Source organism: Mustelus asterias, chromosome 16, assembly GCF_964213995.1.
Source record: "Mustelus asterias chromosome 16, sMusAst1.hap1.1, whole genome shotgun sequence".
Lineage (NCBI taxonomy): Eukaryota > Metazoa > Chordata > Chondrichthyes > Carcharhiniformes > Triakidae > Mustelus > Mustelus asterias.
Window position 1 is genome coordinate 53,776,713 of NC_135816.1, and position 18,720 is coordinate 53,795,432.

At 39.5% G+C, this 18,720-nt stretch overlaps 1 protein-coding gene across 4 annotated transcripts in view; it reads right to left on the reverse strand.

The window, feature by feature from the left end:
* Nucleotides 1-5,963: 5,963 nt before the first annotated feature.
* Nucleotides 5,964-18,720, reverse strand: part of LOC144505178 (sideroflexin-1) — a 71,483-nt gene continuing 58,726 nt past the window's right edge. For 3 of the 4 annotated variants that reach the window (XM_078231132.1, XM_078231133.1, XM_078231135.1), the window contains 4 exons: nt 17,886-17,935; nt 12,299-12,348; nt 11,274-11,321; nt 7,573-8,700 (listed from right to left, as the gene is read on the reverse strand). In XM_078231132.1, the coding sequence (XP_078087258.1) occupies nt 8,604-8,700; nt 11,274-11,321; nt 12,299-12,348; nt 17,886-17,935 (245 nt within the window). In that variant the 3' untranslated portion in view covers nt 7,573-8,603. Of the gene's footprint in view, nt 8,701-11,273; nt 11,322-12,298; nt 12,349-17,885; nt 17,936-18,720 lie in introns of all 4 variants that reach the window. The other variant, XM_078231134.1, reaches the window with a different exon arrangement.

Here is an 18,720-nt window from a genome sequence, read left to right on the forward strand (position 1 = left end):
GTTAAATCAGGTAGTGCAAATGCTACCCTAAAATGTCAAACTCTTAATATAACTACTGTGGGCCTACTGTACTACCAATTTTAATTATAATGCATCACTTTGCAATGTTTTCAACTATTAAAAATCAAACTGGTGTTGAGTCGCATTTCTTGCCTGCATTCGACTTCTCCATGGAGTTCTGCCTTTCCAAGCTTCATAACAATGCAATGTGGCAATGAAAGATACATAAAACTAAACCAAAGAATATGCTTGTTGTGGTTTGCTTTCTATGAACCTCATTCTAAGCTGATGATAGTGGAGGGCTTGGTCTATTTGAGGATTACTTGTTTTTCAAATAATCAGACTATATAAATTGTCATTTTTTACAAACGCCTGGATTCTTAAGCATTCATTCTTCTTCAGTCTGCCCAACTGAATAAAGAGCTGTTTATGGTGGTATTACGATTCCATATAACTTTACCAAACGTAAGTGAATTTCCTTCCTTGAATTTATCTGATTTGTTGTGCAGTACTGCATAATCACACCGTGCAATGACCGTGCTTGATACCTTGCAATGCTAATTTTGGTACACGAGGAGCAACTGGGTGGAAACAGTGCTTCTGAGACTGGCTTGAAAATAAAAATATGATTTTTGCTTCAGCAACATGACAATGATTTAATTCCCTTAGAAAAATGTTCTTAAAACATCTATATCTGAAAGCAAAGTCATAAGGGAAGGTAATGTAGTGAGCCAAGGTCAAGCATTTTAACTATTGCATCAGGAAGTCTTAAATTTAACATTCATCCCCTTATACAAGAACTGTGTTTTGCAATTTACCTTGTTATTCAGTTTACTTAGTTATAACTATTTTAGTAAATTAGCTTGATGATCTAATTTATGGGGTTAAATAATTAACTGATTGATGACGATTCCAATATACCATGTCAAAAAAAAAGACCATTTCACTGTTTGGTACAGGTATAGTTCTTTTGAGTATGATTCAGGAATGATTTTTTAAACTATTGTTTTACTTGCAATAATGTAATTAACTATAATTATGAACAAATTAACCAGGTAATACAACACTTCAAACATTTAAACAAATATCAACATTTCAAAATTTTGTAGCCATATGTATATGTGACATTGGATATTCCCAAGGTACTAGCTTGTGTAATTAGATTATGTATCATAATTCTGGATGTCCCTGAGGCTTGTGTAATTAGACTACGTAACATAATTCTTATGCAGATCTCATGAAAATCAGAAAACATTTTTTTAGTTATGCTGCATTATGAGGACTTTAATTACCCAAATGTAGAATGGGACAGTGGCAGTGTAAAGGGCGTTGACAGGCAAACATTTCTAGATGGTGTTCAGGAAATGTTTCTACAGCAGTAAGTGTCCAGTCCAATAAGAAAGGTTGCACTGTTAGACCTGGTTCTTGGAAATGAGGTGAGCCAAGTAGAACATTTAGGCAACGGTGATCATTGTATCGTGAGGTCCAAATGTGTGCAGTCAATGCTAAATTGCCCCTTAGTGTCGAAAGGTGTATAGATTAAGGTGGACCCCAGTAGATCCCATTGCTGGCCAATGGTGCTTTGTGCAGAAAATCCCATTCAAAGAAGAAAAAAAGTGTCCTTATTACAGGTGTCATGTACAAAATACAATTGAGAACCAAGGTGAACACACAAGTTTCAGAGGAGAGGTGAAAAGGCACATTTAATAAGTGAAGGTGGATCATGAGAAAAAACTGGCAGCCAACATAAGAGGAATCGCAAAGTCTTCTATCAGCATATAAATAGTAAAAGGAGTAGGGCCAATTAGGGACCTAAAAGGGAATTCACACATGGAGACAGGAGGCATGGCTGAGGTATTAAATGAACTTTACATCAGTCTTTACCAAGGAGGTAGATGCTACCCAGGACATGGTTACAGATGAGGAAACTCTGGCACTAGAAACTGACTGTCAGCACTTAACAGTTGACACTAGGACCAGATGAGATGCAATCAATGATGTTGAAGGAAGTGAGAGTGGAAATTGCAGAGACACTGCCATAATCTTTCAGTCTTCTCTAGACTCAGAAGGGGGGGGGGGGGGGGTGCCAGAGGATTGAACAATTGCAAACATTACTCCCTTGTTCAAAAAAAGTTGTAAGGATAAGCCCAGCAATTGTAGACCAGTCAGTTTAACTTCATTGATGGGGAAGTTTCTGGAAACAATTATTTAGGATATAATTAGTGGTCACATGGAAAAATGATTATGTTGATTGGAAATCCATGCTGGATCTTCCCAAAGGGAAAATGGTGTTTAATTAATTTGGAATTTTTTTTTATTTAAAAAAAAAAGCATTAACAGAAAGGGTCAATGAGGGTAATGCTGTTGATGTGGTGTACATTGACTTTCAGAAAACATTTGATACAGTGCCACAAAAGACTTGAGAGAAAAGTTACAGCTCATGAAATAAAAGGTGCAATAACAACCTGGATAAAATTGCCTGAGTAATAGAGAACGGAGAGTATTGTTCCAAAACAAAAAATGCTGGAAAAGCTCAGCAGGTCTGACAGCATCTGTGGGGAGAATAGTGCCAACGTTTAGAATCAGGATGATCCTTTGTCAGATTCCATCATCTGCAGTATTTTACCTTCAACAGGGTCAATAGATATTTTTCAGGTTGGAGGAAGGCTTGTAGTGGAGTTCCCAGGGGCTCTTGCTTTTTCAATATATATTAATGATATAGATCTTGTTTAAAGAGGACTGTTTCAAAGTTTGAAGAATATATGAAACTTGGAAGCATTGCAAACTGTGAGATGACTGTGTAGAACTTCAAAAGGACATAGACAAGTTAGTGGAGTGGGCAGATAGGTGACAGATGAAGTTCAGTGTAGAGAAATGTGAGCAATGATGTGGAGATGCTGGCGTTAGACTGGGGTGGGCACAGTAAGAAGTCTTACAACAGCAGGTTAACGTCTAACAGGTTTATATGGAATCACAAGTTTTTGGAGAACTACTCCTTCATCAGGTGAGTAGAGAGGTAGGTTTCACAAACATTCACAAGGATTTTGCAAGCCCAGGCCTCTGCAAGACGTGCTGGATCATCAACATGGATACCACCATCACATGTGGGAACGCCACTCACCAGATACACAGTACATACTCATGAGACTCAGCCAACGTTGTCTATCTCATACACTGCAGGAAAGGATGTCCTGAGGCGTGGTACATCGGTGAGACCATGCAGACGCTTTGAAAACGAATGAACGGACATCATGTGACAATTGCCAGGCAGGAGTGTTCCCTTCCAGTCAGGGAACATTTCAAAGCAGTCAAAGCATTCAGCCTCCCATCTTAAGGTAAGCATTTTCCAAGGCACCCTCCAAGTCACACAGTGCAGAATTGCCGAGCAGAAGCGGATAGCCAAGTTCCGCCACACTACACATAAGCCCCACTATTTGGCCTGGACTTACAAAATCCTAACTATCCTGACTTGAGACAATTTATACCTCTTTAACCTGTGATTATCTCTCTCTCCACTCGCACTGTCTGTAACTGTAAAAACTTGATTACCTGAAAAGACTCGCATGCTAACCATTATCTTGCAATTGTGTCTTTGTCTATATATGCCATGTTTGTGAAACCTACCTCTTCACTCACCTGATGAAGCAGCGGCGCTCTGAAAGCTCGTGATTCCAAATAAACCTGTTGAACTTCAACCTGGTGTTGTGAAACTTCTTACTGAGAAATGTGAGGTAATACATTTTAGTGGGAAGAACATGGACAGACAATATAAAATGAGGATCAAAGAGAGCTGGGTGTTTATGCGCTTAGATCATTGAAGGTGGCAGGACAGGAGAACGAACAGTTAATAAAGCATACAGTATCCTGGGCTTTTTAAAATCATAGAATCCCTACAGTGCAGAAGGAGGCCATTCGGCTCCGAGTCTGCACCAACCACAATCCCACCCAGGACTATTCCCATATCCCCCACACATTTACCATGCTAATCCCCCTGACACTAGGGTCAATTTAGCATGGCCAATCAACCTAATTCGCACATCTTTGGACTGTGAGGGGAAACTGGAGCACCTGGAGGAAACCCATGCAGACACGGGGAGAACGTGTAAACTCCACACCAGTGACCCAAGGCTGGAATCGAACCAGGGTTCCTGGTGCTGTGAGGCAGCAACGCTAACCACTGTGCCACCATGCCACAAGAGCAAGGAGGTTATACTGAACTTATGCATGATGCTAGTTTGCCCTCAGCTGGAGAATTGTGTACAGTGCCACATTACAGGAAGGATATGAATGTGAAGAGATTTATTGGAATGGTTCCAGGGATGAGAAACTTCAGTTAAGAGGATAGGTTGGAGAGGTTGTGACTGTTCTCCTTGGAGAGAAGGAGAAGAGGAAATTTGATAGAGGTGTTCAAAATCATGAGGGGGCTGGACAGAGTAGATAGGGACAGACTATTCTGACTTGTAAAAGGATCTAGAACAAGAGGGAACAGATTTAGAGTGATTTGCAAAAGAAGCAAATGTAATACGAGAAAAAGAAATCTTTTCACTCAGCAACTGGTTCAGTTCTAATTTCTAGCTCCAAGTAGCAGTTTTCGAAGGACCCAGTTATTAGAACATTTCTGGAATGTATTGACATAATTGCTTTGAATTAGTATGCGCTGCTGTTTGGAAAATTCTGAATGCATTTGGAATGAATTAGCACGTCTCAACATCAGGACAACTCTTTACCATATGTTGATATACGTAATCAATTTATTTTTGAGAAGATTCATTCCTCATTGATTTAATTCAGTTGAAATCAAAAGTCATTGCACTGTTTCCTTCTCTTAACCCGTTCTTTATTAAAAACTTATTTTCTATTTAATATTTTTAAAAGTTGCAACTTTCTTCCCTCCACACATCAAAATATTGATTCCGAGTTGGGATACAGTACCTGGCAAATGTATAATGGCCACCTGGGTTAGAAGTAGGTTATCTTTATGTGCAATCAAAATGATAGTACTATATATATGCATCAATATGCTTTTGATGATTCTTATCCCCTTGACATGATTTCATATCCACAAAATAAATTAAAAGTGAGGATCGATATTGATTTGGGAACAGCACAAACCTGGGTGTCAGTAGCAGATAGCATTGCCCTCATTTATGAGGTCACCAGTTAAACATCCATAGATACTTACAGGCAAGGCTTGCATGGCTACATCTGCCAGGTATTGTATCCCTGCAAAGAATCAATTGTATGCAGGGAAGAAAATTGCAATAAAAAAATGGAAAATTAGTTTTGAACAAAGAATGAGTTAAGAGAAGGAAACAGTGCTGTGACTTTTGATTTCAGCTGAATGTCAGAAGTTCAAGAAGCCATTTTGCAAATACCATTAAATTCATGCAACAAGGAATGAATCCTTTCAGAAATAAAATTTACATACGATTACATTGTTCCTTTTCAATTCATTGATTCAAGAAAATGATGCTACCGCATTGAAAAATATAAACAAGACTCAACTTAGAGGTATGGTAAAAGAAAATTAGAGAAATCACCAGGTATGAAATCAACTTAGAGGTATGGTAAAAGAAAATTAGAGAAATCACCACCTTTGGAGATAGTCTTAACAATGAGCAACATTTTAAAATCCATCCAGAAATGCTCCAAACCAAAGAAAATCTTTGCAGGTTATTTAAATGTGGTGTTTTCTTCATCTTCTGTGCTCGTTGGCAGGGAGCTGTATATTGCGTGCAGTTGCTTTTAATCAGATAGTCACTTAAAATAATAAAGGACACTTTAAAATTTTACATCACAGTTAAGAACAATCACCACAGCACCAGAGTAACCCATCCTGCCCACACAGATAGCTTATTTCAGTCAAAATGATTGTGATTAGTAAAAGAACCAAACCAAACCTAGCAGATGCTAGGCAAAATTAAGTAAACATCACACCCATCCTAAAATAAATATCAAAAGTTCAGATCATTTCTTTTAATGAATTTTCTGTTCACCAAGGAGAGGAACATTGGTTTTGGTCACTTAGGCAGTGTTAGTATCAGGTTAGATATTGCATAGTAAAGCAGCTTCTTTACCCCGGATTCAGAAGAACATTTTTAGAAGTTCCAATATCAACCATCCAATTTGATTTAAATAGTTTGTGCTGCAGGCCCATGATCATTAGAAATTGATGTGGAAGCTTGTGTGGCTTTTGCTACCAAATAAACCTGTTGGACTTTAACCTGGTGTTGTTAAACTTCTTATATTAGAAATTGCCCGGACTCATTTATCACAGGATTCCTCATAGCCAACTTTAATTCTGTCAACACAAGGTTGGTTTTGAATCTAAGTTCCACACCTGATAAACCAACTTTTGTCCCAACCTTTCCCCATCCTTTGGTTTTAAATCTGTGTTTTTGAACATTCTGGTTTAGCTAATGGAGATCGGATGGTGATTTAAAAGATATGCAATTCAAGTTGGTTAAGTAATATTTGAATTGTTTAAGTATCAGTCAATATTGCAAACTATGGCAAACTAATACACAGGAAATCAAATACACTCCAATGGATGTAGAATGGCGAGGGTGGAGGGGGAGGCACAGTGGAGGAAATGGAGAAAGGAACATACATCTCATTAGAATCAGGGAAATGTTGAGCATATGGATCGTCAGGTAGCAGGTGGTTAGAGAGATGAAGCGAGCCGAGGCCATGGGAGGATATAAACACAATTATGGCAATTTTTAATTTGAGGCTCTGGGGGCTGGAAGCCAATGTGGATCAGCATGGACAGGTATAGTGATACTGTGGGATAGGACAGATGCCACAAAGTTTTTTATGAACCAAAAGTTTTGGGGGATGGGTGATAGGGAGAATGAAAGTCTCCTCAGACAGCAATGGAGTCATTGAGTCTGGAGATGACAGTCACAGAAGGGGGTTTCAGTGACAAATGAGCTGAGGCAATTTTAAGCAATGTTTAGAGCATTTCTGCAATGATATCTTTGGACTCCACTGAGTCCAGGAAGAAAATATGGAATTTCTATGCTATTTGTTACACTACTCAAACATCAATGTTGCATAATACTAAAACTGCTGACAGTAACAAATGAGATTGAGCTTTCTTAAAAGGTTCTGACATCTTTGACACTCCTTTGCCTCAGAAAATTTAAGATGTAATCATCAAAGTAGCTATCTTTTTCTAATTTGAAAGAATTTATAACCTCGAAAGGCATATGGTCAACATTTTCTTCAATATTGTCTTAATAAAAAACAAAACGAGGCAGTGTGCAAAACAGGCAGCTTATTGGCTATCACCACTCGAGATTAATTTCAACCCCATTGGGTTTGCCTTCTTGACACCCCAGAAAGATGCAATTTGTTGGACACTTTCTATTTAACATTTTCACAGAGTAACATTGGTTTTCAGAAAATACTAAGTCCAGTGACCATCATGTTTGCTCCACATAAAACATTCTGCATTCTAGTACTCGAGCAAATGGATGGCTGCTGCAGAATCTACATAGAAGGGCAATATAGCAGAGCGAATTGGTTACTTAATAGCATTGAATTCACTTCCAAGCACAAACAGGTTTTGACATAGACACTGTAGTAATTTAATTTCATGGAAAATAAATAGGGTACACTGTGTTAAAGTTGTCTTCAACGACGACACATCCTTCTTTGTAAAAAGACCTATTGTTCTTTGAGCCAAGTTATATTTAGGCAATTATTAGAATATCCAAAATACAAAAACTACCTTTTCTTGAAGTTTGACTTTATTTAGGTTTTATTTTCCAGTTTCATCAAAATAATACACTTTCATTGATTGAAACACTTGCAAGACAAGATACCAATACTTTCCTATTAAAACTGTAGTGTTCCTATATTCATGATCTAATTTTAAAAGTCCTAAAGGCATTAGATATCTAGGAATGCAAATTATTTTAAAGAGTGTGCTTATTGAGCAACACTGTAGTTTTATTGCACAATTGTCATTGAGATTATAAATTTTAAAATTATCACCTTCTGATCACTATCATTATTTCAAGTATTTAATACCTAGATATGCTGTCCTTTATTCACAATCTGGAGGTTAAACATTATTCAATTGCCAAGTCCACAAGACATACAACTTATCTAACGGAGAATTATCTTCTGATGCTTTCATTCACTATCTTGGTATATAATTTGAATTGAAACTCTCTAATACAATTATGTTTACATGATACTTAACACAGTCACAAGATTTATTTTCTGTTCTATTCTAATTGGCAAGTAGTTGTAAACACAGTAGGAAAAAACATTAATAAGGTGGAATGTAGTAAACACATTTGATTCATAGTGATGTTTTGTGCTGCATCAGTAAACTGACAAGGTTCACATTGGTAATGGTACAAGTTATTTTAGAAACATACTACATAAATGCAGACAGCACAAACTGTTGTCTTTTTTACAGTAACATATGAAACTATTAGAATTAATTTAGATTAGTATTTTTAAGTCATTAAATAAGCTTTTTGAAAAAGGTACAAATGGGTTAAGACAAAGAAAAACAGTTCTTAAATTTTGGCACACTGAACTCACTACAAATTGGATTGCTTGGTATTTATCTTCAGTTTGTGCTTTCACAATCCTTTGTTGAAGTAAACATATTCCACTCCAGGACTGATCTCTCGAACTTTGGCCTGAATATCATGCTCAAGACGGCTCACAGACATTGAGCTATAAGAAATTAAACAAAAGGCATCTCAAGACAGTTCAGACATACAATATCTCCCATGAAGTGGCCAAATGTAGATGGAAATTGAACTACATAATTTTTATTCAAGCTTATACAATGATTCGACACTATGATTTGGTTTAATGGTACATCCTAAATGAAAACTAATTCACTGTGGTGCATTCTGTAGACCTACATACTACTGCTACAATGCAGCTGTAATGACAGAGGTGAATATTAATTTACTGGCAGGGACATCAATCAAACAAATGGCTCTGTCCTGAAGAGAATGCTTAAATATTGTGGCTGCATCTATCCGGGAGAATGGTGAGTATTCCATTACACACCTGACTTGAGCATTGCAGATGGTGTAGACTTGAGGACCAGCCAAGTGGTGTCTCAGGCATTGGTGATAGGCCACAAGCTGTTCAATTGTACATAAGCATTGGAACAGAGGATAGGATATCCAGTTTTGCAGATAGTAATCATCTTGGAGTAGAGTTAAAATTTCAAAACAAAACAAGTGTGTGGAACAATGACAAATGCCGTTTAATATTTCAGGTGGTTTGCTTTGGATACAAGAATAGGAAAAGGGGATACAATCTAAATAGGTAATCAATAGGTAGATGGATAAAGGAATTATTCCTACCCCATTAGGAAGTATCTTGAAAGTGCAAAAGGCAATCAAAAAGCTTGAGGATGCTTCAGTGGAAGAGATATAAAAACAAAGGAAGTGCTAGTACAACACTTAGCAGGCCTCACTGTTTTCAGTTTTGGGCAGCCCACCTAAAACTGGCCTTGGATTAACCAGGTGATTTTTGGGATGAAGGAACTGAACTGTAACGATGGAGCAGATAACTTGGAACAAACTCTCTGGAGATGAGTGGTAAAGAGTAATCTAATAGAAATGCATAAAATAACGAAGTTACAGGACAAAGTAGGAAATTATTCTTCCCCCCCCCGCCCGATAGCTAAACTGGAACAAAGGAGCAACATCTTAGATTACAAAGAAAGATCTAACATTTGTATAACATCTTCCCACAACCTCAGGCTGTCCCAAACATCTTTCCAGCAAGTAAGTATCACTATTATAATGTAGGAATCGGAGCCAGTTTCTTTCACTGGTAAAGCCAGCATTTGTTGCCCAATCCTAAATACTTGAACTAAGTGGCTTGCAGGGCCGTTTTAGAGGGCCGTTGCGAGTCAACCACACTGCTGACTATCTGGAGTCATAGGTAGATAAGACCAGGTAAAGATGGCAGACTTCCTTCCCTAAAGAACATTACTGAGCCAGATGAGTTTTCACAACAATTGGCAATAGATGTCATTGTCACCACTACTGAGACTAGCTTTATATTCCAGATTTATTAATTGAATTTAAATTCCACCAGCTGTGGTGGCAGGATTTGAACCTATGTCCCCAACCTCCCCAAAGTTTGAACAACAGTGAATGCTGACATTTTTTTTCATACAAGGAACGGTGTTTAGAATGCATTGCCCCTATAAGGCTGCTGATGAAAAAAAAACAAGTGTTTCTAAAGGATACATGCACTTGGGAAACAATTGATGAGGAAAGATTACCTATTAAGATGAAAAAGGTAGCGGTATCATTGCCAACAAAATGGCATTGCAAATAAGCCATGCCAAGTCAGAAGTCAAAAGTGGATTGGACCTAGTACGGTTGGCAAGTTCCCATTAGTAAAAATTCCAAAAGCTTGGCTGTTTTTTTGGTACTAGCCTACAAATAACCAATTTCACTGAATTCAATTTCTTAAATTTAGTCTCACAACACCAGGTTAAAGTCCAACAGGTTTATTTGGTTGGGCTTTAACCTGGTGTTGAGACTACTTACTGTGCCTACCCCAGTCCAACGCCGGCAACTCCACATTTTAAATTTCCATGGTGTATCTCTGGATCGCCAATCTGGTAACATAACCACTACACTACCATAACTTAGTCAAATATTTGAAATACCCGAAGCTTGCTACGCCTACAAAAATAAAGGTTGATGTGGTCAATCTTTCCCTGGAAAGTTATTGACTTGTTCATCATAGCATTTAAAATCGCACACCATTTATCTGTCCACTGGCCAATTTGTTCCATACTTGTCAGCTGTGATTTAGTCATCTTATTAGGATGGATAATTAATTAAAGCCAAATAGATCGTCACAGGCATTTTGATGACATCCACCAGAATGGTGAAAAAGATAAAACAGGGTGGCATTCGAAAGGGATTCTAGTGGAGCTTCTGTGATGAGACAAAAAATCATTAATGACCTGACCTTTTGAATTTTCTGACAGTCACATATTCAGTTCAACAGTTCACCAGATATGCTGGAAAATAAAACTGGTGTCTCAATGTCACAGGAAAGAAAAGCTGTTATTTAAAATATGGACAATCATTTATTACAGTGAATAGTGAACGCTCAGCAGAGCATAAAGGGATGCAAGCCTGGCACCAAATATTATACACAGGCTTGGAACTGGACTGAACTTCTGCATGAAATGGATTATTTCTGCTTTTTAAAACTTAATGTAGAATATCAACCGACATACGTTTGAACTGTTTTCTTACCTTTTCTGTGGAAACAATGCACAACAAAGTGGCGTGGCAAATACCAAGCTGAAATGGGAAAGGTTACCAACAATTAAAATGGATAAAATGCAACCATTTTTCCACATTTACTTCCCTGCCAATGGATTTGAAATATCCCATACTTATGTCATCAAGGCACAATAAAAATTCCATTAGCATTTTTGACAATACTTATTCTGAGTATTATAGTTATTTTTTCAGTAAATGTGTAATTTATTCAAAAATTTAAACATGATAATAGGCCAAACCAGAATTTAAGTAGCTAGCAGATTCAGCTCAATTCAGTTCAGATCCAGGTAAACAGACACTCTATTTTAGCTGCTCACACGAGAAAATTCTCCAATTTTACTGAAATGTCACAAACGGACTTCTTCTCAATCTGACAGTTTTATGAGGCTAGGTGCAGTTAGGCAGAAACCATAGAGCCAACCGCTTTGAAATACTTCATTCACAAATTACATGCCTTGTATCTATTTATCAAATGATAGATACTTGCCTCTCTGAAGTGAAGAAGTTACGTTAAACGTGACAAAGAATTTCAGTGACATCCTAATATTGTGTAAAATTAACATTTGTAGACTTAAGTTACAAAGCAAAACATGACATGTTTTACAAGGTTGATACAGCATTCAAACAATTAGCTGAATAAGATTTTTTTTTAAAGTAATCTAATCCGAAAACAAAACTTTTCTCTTCCAAAGCAAAGATTTGCTTTATATTGTGTAGTGAGATGCTAATTGACAAAATGTTTTTCACTGCATCCATTTCATCAAGCAATAACTATGACATACTTATGACATTCTTGCTGAGGGCCTTATTTTCAGGTACAAAATGGCATCTTGAAGATTCCCTCAAGTTTGTGCAGTTTGACAATAAGAGGCCTCATTCTTGGTAAATGTAATGACATTTGTAGTAAGTGCCCATTTTAAAATAAAAATAAAGTATTTTTCTAAATCATTTCTTCAATTATCTTTTCCACTACCAGACAAAAAAACACTACTCACCAGACTCCCACCAAACCCACTTGAATTGGTGCACTCATCCAAGGGAACCTCTACAAGAATGCAAATATCAATAACTTCAATTTTGTAAATTTAGATAGAAATATCAGTACTGTTACAGTATTTCATGAACTCCAAGGCACCAACAAGCTAGCTATAATTTTGTACTGGAGACACAGGTTCATGTGAAGGAAGCATCAAGTTATTAATGACTTTTGTAAGGACTGGATAAGTTAAACGTAATTGCAAACATAGCCACTGCAGCTTGATTCTGAAAGTTTAATTAATCCCTTTTCTTGTTAATGTTGTTTGCTTCTCAACATACTACTTTCTTAAAGTAGATTTCATTGGTGCCCACGTCCTCCAATACCTGGATTTAAGGTGTCATAAATATGAACCCCAATACAGAGTGCCAGCAGACTAGCAAAACCATTCAATGCATCATTTATGAACTAAATGAGACATCTCTGATGCAATTTTACAGAATAAAATCAGATATAACATATCTTGGAGGATTGTGGGGCTGGAGAGGTTACAGAGATAGCTGTGGTAGAAGGTAGCATCATGGAGGGATTTGAAAATAAGGATGAGAATTTTAAACTCAAGACGCTGCTTAACTGGGAGCCAATGTAGGTAGATGATGAGTGAACAGGATTTTGTGCGAGTTGGGACATGGGAAATAGAATTTTGGATGACCTCAAGTTTATGTTAGGTGGAATAAGGGAGACCAGCCCGGACAGCATTGAAATAGTGAAGCCGAATACCTAGAGGTAACAAAGGCATGGATAAATGTTTCAGGTGCAGATGAACTGAGGTAGAGGGAGAAGGAGTTGGGCATTGTTAGGGAAGTAGAAATAGGTGATCTTTGTGATGGTGTGGATCAGGGTCAAATTTGACACCAAGGTTGTGAACAGTATGGTTCACCTTCAGACAGTTTCCAGTACAAGGGGTGCTGTTAATGGCAAACACATTTCAGGAACTTTGAAGAGCAAGAATCAAAACTATATCCATTCAGTCCCCGACAATGAATAACCATGCTCAAACACTCATCACTGTCAAGCTGCTCCCACAACAGTTTTTTTTAAAAAAATCCTCTCTTTGCCTTAGTGTAGTAGCAGGCATTTACATGCACTGGACCCAGGGGCTTAAAATACATTGATTCTGATTTTAACTCAGTATAAGTGAATGGGTTTTGAGCGAGTTAAAATTTTGCCCTCTGTATCCGTTGTGATGGCCATGAAGGATCATTAATAAATCTCCCCATGGTCTTTGTGCAATACAAGCTGCCTTACTGAGCGTTTGGAGGCTCACCCAAAGGAAAACAAGCAGCAGGGATTTTTAAACCTTTTACTCTTCCTGGACTGTGTTTGTAGGTACTGGAGTGAAGACTACCTGACTCCAAGCCATAGGTGCAGCCCTTTCCTCTGGTGCATAATAAAGGATGTTGGAGAGGGGAAACTGGTGTTTGACCGAATTGGCAATGAGGAGAATTTATTTTTTCCTCTATCAATGTCTCCAGGATCCTTTTGGATGCGAAGTGAAGTAGTTCCATCAATGCGTCTATGATTTTTATAATTACTGGCCATAAACCCTTATTGGGCCTCTTCAGAGGACAAAGCAATTCTCCCATCACCTCTGCTCGAATACAATGCTGGGCCTTGATAGTGGTGGCTTATAAATATCTTCTGGAACACCGCCCTGGAACCCAGGTAACTAATGTTGATGCACTGAGTCACCTCCCATTGCCCACAAGCCTGGATCCTTTACCAGCATTGGAAGAGGTTGTGACGACTCTGAACTTTCGAGATCTTGCCAAAGTCAGCAAGGCAGATTGAAGCCTGGATCCAGTAAGATCCAGCTGTATCCAAAATAAGGCACGTTATCCCATGCAGTGGATTCCATTAACAGCACTGATCCTATATGGTGAATTCCGTTATTGGAAACCAGGACACCCTGTATTCTATGTTTACTGTCGCAATTTCTCAGAGAAGTTGTGGAGTCCTCTGAAGAAATGAAACCCTACCTCATTAAAGAACAAAGAACAGTACAGCACAGGAAACAGGCCCTTCGGCCTTCCAAGCCTGTGCCGCTCATTGGTCCAACTAGACCATTCGTTTGTATCCCTCCATTCCCAGGCTGCTCATGTGACTATCCAGGTAAGTCTTAAATGATGCCAGCGTGTCTGCCTCCACCTCCCAACCTGGCAGCGCATTCCAGTCCCCACCATGCTGTGTGTAAAAAAACGTCCGTCTGATATCGGAGTTATACCTCGCCCCTCTCACCTTGAGCCCGTGACCCCTCGTGATTGTCACCTCCGACCTGGGAAAAAGCTTCCCACTGTTCACCCTATCTATACCCTTGATAATTTTGTACACCTCTATTAGGTCTCCCCTCATTCTCTGTTTCTCCAGGGAGAACAAGCCCAGTTTACCCAATCTCTCCTCATAGCTAAGACCCTCCATACCAGGCAACATCCTGGTAAACCTTCTCTGCACTCTCTCTAAAGCCGCCACGTCCTTCTGGTAGTGCGGCGACCAGAACTGGATGCAGTACTCCAAATGGGGCCTAACCAGCGTTCTATACAGCTGCAACATCAGATTCCAGCTTTTATACTCTATACCCCGTCCTATAAAGGCAAGCATACCATATGCTGCCTTCTTCACCACCTTCTCCACCTGTGCTGCCATCTTCAAGGATTTGTGAACTTGCACACCTAGGTCCCTCTGTGTTTCTATACTCTTGATGGCTCTGCCATTTATTGTATAACCCCCCCCCTACATTAGTTCTTCCAAAATGCATCACTTCGCATTTATCTGGATTAAATTCCATCTGCCATTTCTCCACCCAATTTTCCAGCCTATCTATATCCTGCTCTATTGTCCGACAATGTTCATCGCTATCCGCAAGTCCAGCCATCTTTGTGTCATCCGCAAACTTGCTGATAACACCAGTTACACCTTCTTCCAAATCATTTATGTATATCACAAATAGCAGAGGTCCCAGTACAGAGCCCTGTGGAACACCACTGGTCACAGACCTCCAGCCGGAAAAAGACCCTTCGACTGCTACCCTCTGTCTCCTGTGGCCAAGCCAGTTTTCTACCCATCTAGCCACCTCTCCTTGTATCCCATGAGCCTTAACCAACCTGCCATGAGGGACTTTGTCAAATGCCTTACTGAAATCCATATAGACGACATCCTCGGCCCTTCCTTCATCAACCGTTTTTGTCACTTCCTCAAAAAACTCCACCAAATTTGTAAGGCACGACCTCCCTCTTACAAAACCATGCTGTCTGTCACTAATGAGATTGTTCCGTTCTAAATACGCATACATCCTGTCTCTAAGAATCCTCTCCAACAACTTCCCTACCACGGACGTCAAGCTCACTGGCCTATAATTACCCGGGTTATCCCTGCTACCCTTCTTAAATAATGGTACCACATTCGCTATCCTCCAATCCTCAGGGACCTCACCTGTGTCCAATGAAGAGACAAAGATTTCCGTCAGAGGCCCAGCAATTACATCTCTTGTCTCCCTGAGCAGTCTAGGATAGATGCCATCAGGCCCTGGGGATTTGTCAGTTTTAATGTTACCTAAAAAAAACCTAACACTTCCTCCCTTGTAATGGAGATTCTCTCTAACGGGTCAACACCTCCCTCTGAGACACTCCCAGTCAACAAGTCCCTCTCCTTTGTGAATACCAATGCAAAGTATTCATTTAGGATCTCCCTTATTCCCTTGGGTTCTAAGCATAATTAAAGGAACTTAGTGTTGAGGACTGGATCATTCTTTGGGGGTCCTGAGTAATTGTTCCACCCGAGATGACGTCCAATATTAATAGAACTATGCAATGGCCATGCGGGAGTGCCAAAAGTGAGGATGCTGGCTAGGGGCTACGTCTAATGGCCATGTGGACTTTGCGGGCCCCTTTATGGGTTCCATGTTTTTAATTATGGTGGACAAGTGGTTGGAGGTGCACCACATGGGCTCCATAATTTCTCAGGCTACGATTGAGAAATTGTGACAAAGTTCAGGATACATGGAATATCAGAAGTCCTAGTTTTCGATAAAGCCATGGCCTCTACTAGCGATTTTTTTCAGAACTTCGTGCTCCCCAATGGTATTGATATGTCCGGATTGCACCTTATCATCCGTTGTCAAATGGACTGGCACAACTGGCAGTTCAAACTTTGAAAAAAATGGTATGAACCACCAGTGGCATCCAGAGACTAAACTGGCACAATCTTTGTTCAATTACAGGACCACACCACACACAACAGGGCATTGCCCCAGTGTTAATGGAATGACGGCTTTGTACCAGACTAAGCCTGCTATTCCCAAACTTGGCAGGTAGGGTGGAATCCCAACAGGAAAACCAAAAAAACTACGCAAGAATAGAAAAAAGCTTTTGCAACGTGTCTCTGGGATCATTATGGAGAAAACAGGACCTCTATCTTACAAGGTCAAACTTCAGAGTAAAGCAAGGTAAAGTCACCATAGTCCCATATGACCATGGGCTGCTCTCCCCTTTGACGGGGACATTTGACTGGTGGTGATTTAAGCTGAGGATCACCTCACCTCAGCAGAGGGGTAAGGCTGAGAAGGCGGGTCTTCATGAATAGCCTCACCTAGTACGGGACGCTGGTACAGAGCAACAGTGTGGGTTCAAAGTTCAGGATGACACCCTAAAGAAGCACTTGGGCCAAGGAGTCCCTGCCTGAGCAGGCCACACGAACTGCCATAGAGATAAGCCACAAGCTCTCAGCTTGATGCGGACTCTGCGTTAAATCCTGCAGATAGTGAAGGCATGGACTTAGATGGAGGCTGAAGAAGTGGGCCGCCAAGCTGAAGCACAAGCTGAAGAGAAACCCGCATCAGTAACCCTGCGATGCTCCCTCCAGAAGAGATGGTCCCCTGTTCGGTTTATATCACATGACCCAGACCTGCCTTCGCCGGAACTGTGACTGAACGCCAAGCGACGGAAAGGAACTCCTTGTAGTGGGGGTTCTGGGAGAGATGTGGACCTAAGGGAGGAGGAATGTTATGATGGCCACTAGGGATTAGCAATAGATTTCCTGAGAGTTTTGTGGAGTATGAACTGCCTTACTGAGCAAGCAGGGGCTCACTCAATGAGAAACAGTCAGCAGGGTTTTTAAACCTGTTACTTTACCCAGACTGTGGTTGTAGGTCCTGAGGTGAAGACGACTTGACTGTAAACTGCAGGTGTGGTCCTTTACTTTCGTGCATTATAAAGGGTGATGATGGGAAACTGGTGTTTGGCTGAATTACCACAGTATTTCAATTATTTAACTGCTCCCATAATTGCTTTACTTCACTTGTGCATAGTACTTAGAACCTAAATTACAAACTAAAGCTGTGATGAAAAGGTATTCATGTACAGTACTTCTTTTTGTCCTAGTTCATTACAACTTTTCATGCATTTTAAGATTAAACAGTCAGTAGAGCAATGAATGAATAGCTTCATTTTATCTTAAACAAAGGAAGCAAATGGAATATTGCTGGATATTAACACTATCATTAGAATGGTTCCACAAGCAATAAAAGTTCAAAAGTATAAAAAAAAACCTACCTTTAAGAAGGCTTTCCTTTCCAAGGTATTCATTATAAATGGAGGGATAGCTGAAAAAAGGTCATTTAATAAATTAATATAATCACAATTAAAATAACAAAAAAGCAGATATCTTTGGTGACAATAAGAGACAAGCACACCTCTAATGTTTTAGATTCTAGTCCAATGTAATGACTATAAAAGTTTTAGGATTGACATATACAACAGATGGTTTTCAATTCCATCAATAAGGGCATGCAAATTTTCTAGCATTCTGTAAGCCTTTGGTAAAAAGTTGATGGAACCTATAAGAAATGCTCAAAGTAATATTTCTGGTTTTCCAGTTGCCACCTGGAGGCGTTGCCTGCATTAGTTTATTTATTCATGTCACAAGTAGGCTTACATTAACACCGCAATGAAGTTACTGTGAAAATCCCCTCGTCGCCACATTCTGGCACCTATTCGGGTACACGGAGGGAAAATTTAGCATGGCCAATGCACCTAACCAGCACATCTTTCAGACTGTGGGAGGAAACCGGAGCACCCAGAGAAAACCCACACAGACACAGGTAAAACGTTCAGACTTCACACAGACAGTGACCCAAGCCAGGAATTGAACCCAGGTCTCTGGCGCTGTGAGGCAGCAGTGCTAACCACTGTGCCACCATGCTGCCCAATACCTGAAACTCAAGGCAAAGAATGTGATCACAGAAGACTATGGTAAAATGGGAATTTTATTAATACTATTAAGATTGTCACAAGAAATATATTAACACTTTACAGTAAGAAACTAAATTAGAAAGTGTGCACTTGAGCCATTTGCTTCCTCACTTCGCGTCAACTTTCTCCAACAGCT